Here is a 10,153-nt window from a genome sequence, read left to right as displayed (position 1 = left end):
TGACCCTCAGTCTTCACCTTAAAATTCTGCACACGAATGACTTTGTATTAAAGGAGATAGAAAACGATAAAACGTAATATATTATTACTCCATAAAAACCCAGAATAATTGCCATTTACTCATAAAGAGTAATGTAATTGACATAGAAGTTCTCATCACTCCTTTCAGTATGTGCATGCATCTATTTGAGGCTGGAAAAAGAGATAAACACAGTCTAATTTAGCCCTAAGAAGAGAATGTTAGTGAGGTTTGTATGAAGCAACTGCATTCATCCATGATGATTTGATTACAAATGGCATTAATGACACTCTGATCAATTTACAGAGCACTATAAATAAAATAAGATGTCTATTACATCACACAACTGAAAATGTCAGCAACCTCAAAGATTTTGGTTAGCTTGGAGTATCTGTATATTATTTACCAATTACTAATTACAGTAGCAAAAATATACAGCAGAGGGATTCCAAATGAGTACTGAAGTGGTGCATTGCATGGTTAATGGTGATAACTGTATTGAGGTCAATAAGAGTAACCACTGAGAGTTGTGATGCTTTGCTTCAGCGCTTGAGGCATAGATACATTAGAAACTTATGGTGCAAGAATTCCCTTTTACCTTGATGGGAAGAATGTAAGATACATAAGCTACAGTTGCCACAAATCTTGGTGCTCTGTGAGACTTTTATCATATGATGTTATTGGTGCCAGAGGTCACATCCTGAGCTGCTTATTTTGCTTACTTTTTTGAGCATCTGTTAGCGTTTGATAACACAATACACTAAAGCACTATGGTCAGCCTCTCCCGGATCATCCCACTGCTGATCTATTCACTAAGTTTTCTTGTAGATCTTAGACCATGACCATAGACTCACTCAAGGAGACGATGTTTGCATTTTCTGCGTCTGATGCTGTGTATGTGGACAGTTGCAATGGCTCAGGTGGCGTCTCAAGTCCCGTCCAGTGCGTATTTGCGCACAGTCAGAGCTGCGGCAACATTAGCGTACAACTCTGAATCCTACTCATAGAACCATATGAATCTTCTTTATAAACAATTCAGCCTATAGATTTGTTTTAATGTAACTGAATAAAAACCTCAAACACATTCAATAAATGTTTATAAATATTTAATATCCATAATCGTTGCAAGGCAAACAAATGAAAAAAGAACACCCTTTAAATTCTCCAATATACATACAAACCTAGATTTATCGCTAGGTAAGTAAGCCAATTTTTATTATCCTCCCACACTGCACAATGGAAAAGCTCAGCTTTTGTGATCTCGAGTAAGGAATACAGACTTGACAAAAATCAAACAACATGTAAGACCTCAAGAATATATATAAGTGGTGCAAGTTGGTCTAATATTTCCAATAGTTAGGATTCAAGCGGCACTTTTCTAATAATACATTTTAGGTAGTGTCATCTTTACTGACCTGTGATTCATGTAAACTGTGTATACATGGGTTTCACTTTCATAGAATAAATGCAACAGGCTTAAAGGTTCAGACCCATATGTATGAAATCCAACACCAGGACTTTGTCTATAATCGTTTTATCATTTTTTGTTATTATCTAAAATAAAATAGAAACCCATAGGACTTTTTTTTTTTTTTTAAAGAAGATTTTTTTTGGGTTGTCTAGTGGCTTAGATAGTATAAAGTTAACTTTGTAACTTTGTTCATCATCATTCATCGTGGATTCCAGAGTGAATTAAGAGACATTTGTTCTTCATAGTATGATTCACACATCCCAAGAGTGTATTGTTGGTCTGTGTACACTATACAATATGTGGACCGTAGCTTCAACTTCACTTAAAAACTTGCTGATAAATAGGTGACAACATATTTTCTCATTAGGAAGGTACTCTAGGACAGTCCCAAAATTATAATTTAAAATAATGTACTTTGTAAAGTCAACAGCTATAATGTAACAAGTTTTTCAGGTTACTGATAGATGTTAGCAACAATAATATGTTTGAATTTCATTTTAGGCTTTCTTCTGTAGACAGGGTAAACAATTATGCCTACATGGGTCTATAAATTCAATATCTTATGGTCAATAAATCAGTAATGTACATGTTACCATAAACATGTCACTGCCACTATCCAAGGCATATCAAGTGCAATTACTAGTTCCAGAAATATTGCATTGTATGTCTAGAGTGGAACTTTAAGAATGGTTACTTATACAGAAAATAAAACATACACGGTCAAATGTACTCTTCTGGGTCACTACTGTACGGAATTCACGTGAGATTCTCCATAGAAGGCTTTGTTGGGCATAGTTTAGGAAGCAATGATTTCTTGGGGATCGAGAGGAAGCTCATAGGTATAGGTGTCATCGCCATGCTGATTGTAAGGAGGGACCAGTGGTGCTTCGATAATGAGAAGACCTTCTGGTGAAAGGGAGGCGAACACTGTGAGGGGATCCACTTCTGCGGGCAACCTGGAAAGAAATATGCACAGTTAGTGAAACCACACCGAACAACATGTTAAGTACTCTGCACAAAAAGTACATTGACCTGTTTTGTTGTGAACAAAGATCAGTTACAGTGTTTCCTCTAAATTGAGCAATCTGAAAGGGATGTAGTTACCATCCCGGCAGTTGGGATGCCGGCGCTCAGAATACTGGCGCCAGATTCCAGACTGCAGTCAGAATCCCAGCGCCAGACTCCCAACCGCTGGCATCCCGACAGTAAGTATTAGGGTAGGGGGAGGGATAGGGGTTAAACACTAGGGGGGGAGTTAGGGGTAGTTTGTGGGAGAGGGTTAGGGTTAGGCTGCGGGAAAAGTGGGTTACGGTGAGGGTTATGGGTTAGGTTAGTACAGTTACCTACTTGGGTCGGGATTCTGACTGTCGGTATTCTAACGGGCCGGAACCCTGACCGCCAGGATCCTGTGCCCAACTCATTTGAAAATAACAGTATTAATAACAGACTACAAAATAAATCCTGGTGTACAGGGTTGTACTGAACTGCAGATTTTCAATGCAGCCTTTGTAAGGGGAATTTTCATTAAAATGAGCTCTTAATTATTTTAGTTCAATATACAGTAATTAGGCAGAATATTGGCCATTGCCCCTAGTACATCTAAATAGTTGAGGTATTTTTGTTAATAATAAAAGAAATGCAACATTTACACAAATTATAAATGTCCCTGATACCTGTGATTGATTACTTATACAAAGAAAAAAAAACAGTTTATTATTATAGTGTTTAATACTTTTATGAACACTTCTCCATAAACCACCAATAGTAAGAAGCATTGTACACAATACATCAATGCAAATTAAAACTGAGAATCTCCTGCTCCACTTCGCTTTTCATTTTAGTTGTCCTTTGGTTGATAAACAGTTGGAAAGGTAGGGAGAAATGTAATATTGTAAATATAAGAAAGGCAAATGTTGTTTTAGCCTTTTGAATTGTCCTTCTTTTTGTACCATATGCTGTAACATTATATAATTATACCTCCCCCCATATATTGACCCAGATTTATCAATGAGTGATATTCTTTTTAATCGCTAGTTATGTTTCTAAAATGATGCTCCAACCAATCAGCTCCTGTCATTTTTGAAACACATGACAATTAGAAGCTGATTGGTTGGAGCACCATTTAAGATTCGTAACGAGTGATAACAAGAATATCACTCATTGATAAATCTGGGCCATTAACCTTTTTACTATCTAAAATGTGATTTTTGTTTTTACATTTCTAATGGAACCAGCCAGGGGTGAAGAAGAACTTGGCCCCATAGCAACATTTAAGGAGGTCCCTTTAAAACACACACACTTGAGCAGATGGAGCAGAGAGTTTCAAGAATGACAACAAATGCTGTAGTACTAGGGAATGTTAAATACTGCATAAATGCTCTATATGTTTACACATCTGTCCCTCACCCTCCCACCCCTGGTTTTGTACAAAAAAAATACAACGGAACTTGGAATGAAAAAAGCTGTGGCTGCTACATTGTAGCACTTCGTATACAGAGTCAGAGACTCAGTAGCACAAAGATATACAACTGTAGCACATCAAACTAATCAGCACAGTCTGCTGGTGCATCCCACATCACATTGCAAATTAGATGGAACTTTCTTCCAAAAAAGACGCAAAAATAATGCGATCCAAGAGTGGCTGTATTTGTATGCAAATTGTATGAGGGTGTATTGTATCAAAACTTTGTGACTTGTTAGATTACAAATAAAAAGGACAGGCTTTTCTGATATGCTTCTTACTTTTATTTATTTTTGCATATATTTTTATATAGCGTCATTTACTTTTTACTTTGGAAAATGCAGACATCAGTCATAGAATGGAATATATCAATGTTAAAAATGTGTTATAACCTTAGAAAACCTCCATATCTATTAAAAACGGTCCACAGCAGATATCAGAGATATCCGCTCTGGATACGCAGCACAGCAAGCCCCATGGGATTCTATGGGGCTGCAATGTGCCCACATGCAGCTAGCTCCAGAAAGCGTAACTTTCCGGATGCTTCTGTCTGACAGGCAATGCCATCTGTTAATGTGCACTGGATATATACAGTAAAACACATTGTCTTGCCTCAGAGCGCCCAAATGGTCTGCAAAGCGCATTATAAAGATATTTCCACTCTTGTGAGTGGACTATTAATAATTTCACTCTATTATATAAACTCTCTGTACCTGCTTTGTATGTAAGAAATGCCCTCGCTCCACCCAACCTTTCCCAACTGCCCGGGAGCTTGGTACTTGCCCTCCATCCCATCCTCCTGGCTCTCCTGGACCCATCAAAGAGGATTTTGCCTATCCTTGGCTGCACTCATAAATCGTACCAATAAGGATGTTTTTTTTTAAAAGGTTTTTATTTGATTTAAATATGTCCAGAAACACACTGTAAAATGTCTTCATTGCATACAAACATACATGAGATTACATGTCCACATTTAGGGCTTGATTCAGAGATGGACGCAATGTTGCTATTGTTGCAGAACAAGCGATTGATTGCTATTGTGTATGCGTGAAAGCCACACTGCGCACATGCAGCGATTGTATTGCCATTACTCTTGTACACAGGAACCACTCACAAAGCGACAGACAGGTAGCCAGCATTTGGGGGTAGAAACAGGGCTGGGGGGTAGTTTGAAAAACGCAAGAGTATCAGACTGTCTAAATGCCATTGCATGGTAAATTAGTCATTGCAATCGCCTTCAGAGTATGAGAACTCTCTGCGTGTCATGAGAGCTGCAGTGTTTGCGGCTGTTCAGACTTTACTTACATGCTTTGTAACTGCCTGACGTGTGTCGATGGTACTGATGTTTACACTTACATACATTGTTGGAAGGATATGAGAAGGCAGCAGTGGGCGTCCCTGTGTTGTCTGTACTTTGGAATGCATTAGCATATTTTAGCAACTGTGATCCGCAGAGTATGCAGTTGCAATTGCATTAGTGCAAATCTCTAAAACAGGCCCTTAGAACATTACCTTCCCTGCCACAACCAGCTACACAATACACTCAGTAGATCAGACAAGCACAGTGTAGGTGTTTGGCATAGTTCAAACTAACCTTAAATAGTGATTGAGCTGTTTACAGCATGCACATAAAGCTGTTACACATATACTGTATTTCTTTCTAGCACTGCTGGTTTCTCACTGCAGGGCAGTATGATTTATAGGAATGGGTATGAAGTCCCTAACCTGACGCCGACAGCCCGAAGGAAGAAGATCCCGACAAGGCAGGTAAGTACCCTCCCTTAGTGGTGCCTAACCCTAACCTTCCCCGTAGTGCCTAACACTAACCTCCCCCCCTGGGGTGCCTAACCCTAATAACCCCTTACCACAACCTAAACCTAGCCCTCCCGAGGGTATGCCTAGCCCTAACCTCCCCCCCCCTCGAAAAAAAACCCTAACCCTAACCCTGCTACGCTCCCTAAACCTGACCCTCCCCCCACCCTCGGCTAACGCTAAGGGCACCCCGGACTTACCTCTTTCGCGCTGCAACCTTCTATTGGAGTCGCTGTCCAGGAGGCTTTTTTTATTTTTGATCACTAGCCTCCAAAACAATTTCTTATTGCCATGGCGTGAAAAACCATTTCCTGTTACCTTGATATGCAATGATAAGAAATATACACTTTTCCTAGAACCACTGCCACCAATGATAAATATACACCTACTGTATGTGTATACAAATACATGTTTGTCAGGGGTGTATTAACATAAGTTCTAGAAAATAAAAAGCAAAAAACATTTACCATGTGTAAAAATAAAAACATAGGAAAAAGGAAACAATAAGCTAAAGTACATTTTTGTTATTGTTTAAGGAAATTCTTTCATAAATGAAAGTAGCTTTCGTATGGCATTCATGAAACATTTTCTATATTCAGAGAGATCAAGTTAATTTCCAGAAGAAATATCTGCTGTCAGGAAACTAGAAATGGTTAATACATCCAGCGGGATGTACATGAGATCCCGGCGGTCGGGATGCTGGCGCTAATTACATAATATGAGCCTTGCCTATGTAAACGTAACACAACATTAATACCATATCAACTAGTCCCTTACTAGTCGCATGGAAGTGAATACAATTTTTTACTACTGCCAGATAATATTTATTTTCACTCACAGGTACAATTTCCTGTTAAATATATGAATCATGATCCTGTCTGTATTGTAGCAACTTCAGAGAAACCTATCATCTGCTGCTTGTTCTTTGTCTGCTGACTGCCAGTTTCGCACAAGTGTAATTGCCTGATGAATCTATATTATAAAATTTTATGGCATATGCTTGGCATGACTGTAACTGACAGTAAAGAGGCAGAGATTATGAAGAGTTTATTACAGATGGGCAGTGAAATGCGGATCACTCTTTTACAGCGTGGAGACTGTACAGAATCTGAAAATGGCACAAATTAATGTCTTATTTCATGTCCAGCACAGACTGGAGCACATACAGGTCAGATTACGAAGGAGAAAATAAAATTTGCTTGCTAGGTAAACCATATACACAAAATGTAGTGTCTCATTGAACAATTTACTCTGCATATTTCTGTTTATTAATAGGAGTGGAGGCCAGTGCTGTGCAGATCAGCAGGAATGGTATGCTATCCACTCAGGTGGCACCATGAGAGAGGCTGCTGATGACACGTCTTATGAAGCGCATTGTAAACCTCACCAGGGTACTGTTTCTATGTGCTGATTGTACCAATGCTCAACAAAGTGCCAGGTATTCCTAATTAGCGTTTGGATGCTGAGGGAAAATGCTTTGCATCTCCCTGCAGATGTCAGGTGGCTGTGGACGGTAATAGTGGCATGGAGGGTATGCGCTTCCTTTGCAGTGCCAAAGCAAAATTAAAGTGTGGCATACTTCCCTGCTTTCCCAGAATGGCCAGGAGGCTCCCAAAAATCGGATAGCACACTCAGCCACCCAAAAAAATGGGCAAGTATTCCACACTAACTCTTTACCCGCCCGCACGCCCCGTCCACTTGCTCGCATACCAACATGGCTGCCCACTTACAGAGCACAAGGGGGGCTGATGACACATTTCGTGCTGAAACGCACCACCGTAGTCCTGCCCCTGCTGTACTCTATAGCGGGGGCAGGGCCACGATGATGAGAACGTGCCGCCATGCCCACTGCACAGCCCACCTTTCCGCCCACCATGCCCCCTCTGTGCTGACCTGGCTGCTCCCTCCTGGAGGAGGGGCAACAAAGTCAGCAAAAATGAAGTGGGGCTAACCAAAAATTAACATTCTAAATTTCTTGTTTTATATATTCTGTATCAAAATGACAAATACCAATTTTGGGGCCTAAACAAAGTTGGACATTTTTCCCACATTGTGTTCACAGAACTAAATGCATATTTGCTCCTGTGCTCAGAGTTTTACACATCACTGAGGCCAAACCACCCGTGTCTGTACGCTTGGTGTCACAGCGATCATCATTATCCAGCTCTATCCCTTGTGCAAAAGATCCATCTGAAACAGGTGTATGCACATGCAATGACTAGCTTGCTGCCTCACAGCACTGGGGTCCTGGGTTCAATCCACACCAAGGCCCTATCTGTGTAGAGTTTGTATATTCTTCCCATGTGATGGTTTTCTCCAGATACTCTGGTTTACTCACATTATACCAAAAACATACTGTACTGGTAGCTTAATTTGCTTCTCACAAAAAATAACTAAATATATATATATATATATATATATATATATTATAATATATGTGTGTGTATATATATATATATATGTATGTGTGTGTGTGTGTGTGTGTGTACATGTGGTAGGGAATATAGATTGTAATCTCCACTGGGACAGGGACTGGTGTGAATTACTATTCTCTGTAAAATGAAGGACCTTCTGTGGATAGTAGGCATTGCAAGTGTTGATCTGTTGACATCAGATAAACTGAAGCAATAAGGCAGCTAGTGCCTTAGTTAACCTGTGTTGGAAATGGACAGAGCTGTTTGAATATCCACTTCTTGTCATAGCCTGAACAAATAGATGAGTTCTCCTGAACACTAAAGGCGGGTACACAGACGATATGTCAACCGATCTGGTGGATTGAGCCGTCATATATAACGTACACAACGGGAAATGTGTACCCACTATGGACGACCATGCGCTCCCCTGCAGGTCATTCATCGGGGGTCATTCATTCAGCCCTACATGCATGTAGGGCCAACGGAATGACCCAGCTGCCGAGGCCAGGCAGGTGAACGGAGGCGGAGCCAGACATAACATGCGGTCATTACATTTAATAATTGTTTATGATCTGATACAGTAGACATTCCCTTTCCCTCTTCTTTTCCTCTGCTGGATTTATAGGCAGTGTTATTGTCTCTTCTTCCCATCTGATACTGTAGACATGACAGCAATCTGTAATTACAACTTTATGAACTTGGGTCATAACATTTTATAGGGATGTCTAATGCTTGTAAATTATATTAATAAATACAGCACACAATATATACTGTATCTGAGCAGACATTTTGGATGGAGTTACTGTATGTAGCTTATACAGTATACAGTATGTTTAAAATTGTTCAGACATGGGGATACTTTGTATAAAATAGAAAGCAACATAGAGGGGAATACATAAACATTTTAAGATTAGCTGCTGCTAGTTATGTGCCTTGTGTTCTTCATAACTTGCCCTACTGACCTCCTCCATTCTAAAATGAAAGGCTATATCGGGTCATAATGGTGTCAGCTATGACTTGCAGCTTACAGCCTTAGCAGAAGGTTAAATAAACAGGTGCGGCAGTGCAGAAGATTATATTTTACATACCGCCTAGAAAGTTAAAGTGGTGTCAACATTAACAATTCGTAATCAGATATGTGCATGTATCCAGGCAAATATAGAATACAAAATTGTCTAACATCTTACTATATGATTGCAAGCTTGCAAACAGGGCCCTCTTACATCTATGTCTGTCTGTTATTACCCAGTATTGTTCTATTAATGTCATTCCAATTGTAAAGCACAATGGAATATGCTGCGCTATATAAGAAACTGTTAATAAATAAATATGCAAACACCACAATCCACTACATTTCACAAAAATATACATGGTACATAATTACATATGTCATTGGTAGACTGATACGTTAAGTGCCATTATAATAATTTTAAACTATATAAATATAATAACTATACATCATACCCAAAAGAGGAATCATTTGAAGGAGAAGAGATTTTGGGCCCAAGTGGCCTATTTATTATAGTATTAATATAGTCAATCCTCCGAAAGATTGATTTTCAGGGAATAGCTGCTTTATTCAGTATAAGGGCTACTTACCAGCAAGGTACCATTGTAGTTAAGATCCCTCTACATAAAATCAGTCCCTATAGTTTTCTAAAGGACCTGAGAAAAAATGCAAGTTAATTAAGAGCTGGCACCGGATAGTTGGCATTAGTCATTGTTGCCTATAGGCTATTTTTTGTTATTTTTTTGGCAAGGCAGGATTCTCAGATCTCTCCTCAATAGAGTGGGTCGAAAAAAACTAAATTGTGAGTTCAAAATTCTAATAGTGTGGAAAAGTTGTGGGTCCATAATACTAACTCATGTGCCAAATTTCAGCTTGGTCAGATAGTTTTTACTATCCCCAGCGGGGACATTTTGGATATCTGGTGAAGGCACGGTTTTGGGCACATATTTTGGCAATTAAGTTGTTTT

General features: G+C 39.3%; 1 protein-coding gene across 1 annotated transcript in view; it reads right to left on the bottom strand.

The window, feature by feature from the left end:
* Positions 1–1,107: 1,107 nt before the first annotated feature.
* Positions 1,108–10,153, bottom strand: part of HSPB8 (heat shock protein family B (small) member 8) — a 52,474-nt gene continuing 43,428 nt past the window's right edge. The window contains exon 3 of the mRNA XM_088449252.1: positions 1,108–2,445. Coding sequence (XP_088305378.1) covers positions 2,286–2,445 — 160 coding nt within the window. The 3' untranslated portion in view covers positions 1,108–2,285. The remainder of the gene's footprint in view (positions 2,446–10,153) is intronic.

Source organism: Taudactylus pleione, unplaced genomic scaffold (assembly GCF_031769625.1).
Source record: "Taudactylus pleione unplaced genomic scaffold, aTauple2 ptg000479l, whole genome shotgun sequence".
In the NCBI taxonomy this organism is placed as follows: domain Eukaryota; kingdom Metazoa; phylum Chordata; class Amphibia; order Anura; family Myobatrachidae; genus Taudactylus; species Taudactylus pleione.
Note: the sequence above shows the minus strand (reverse complement) of the source record. Positions and strands in the feature narration are given on the sequence as shown.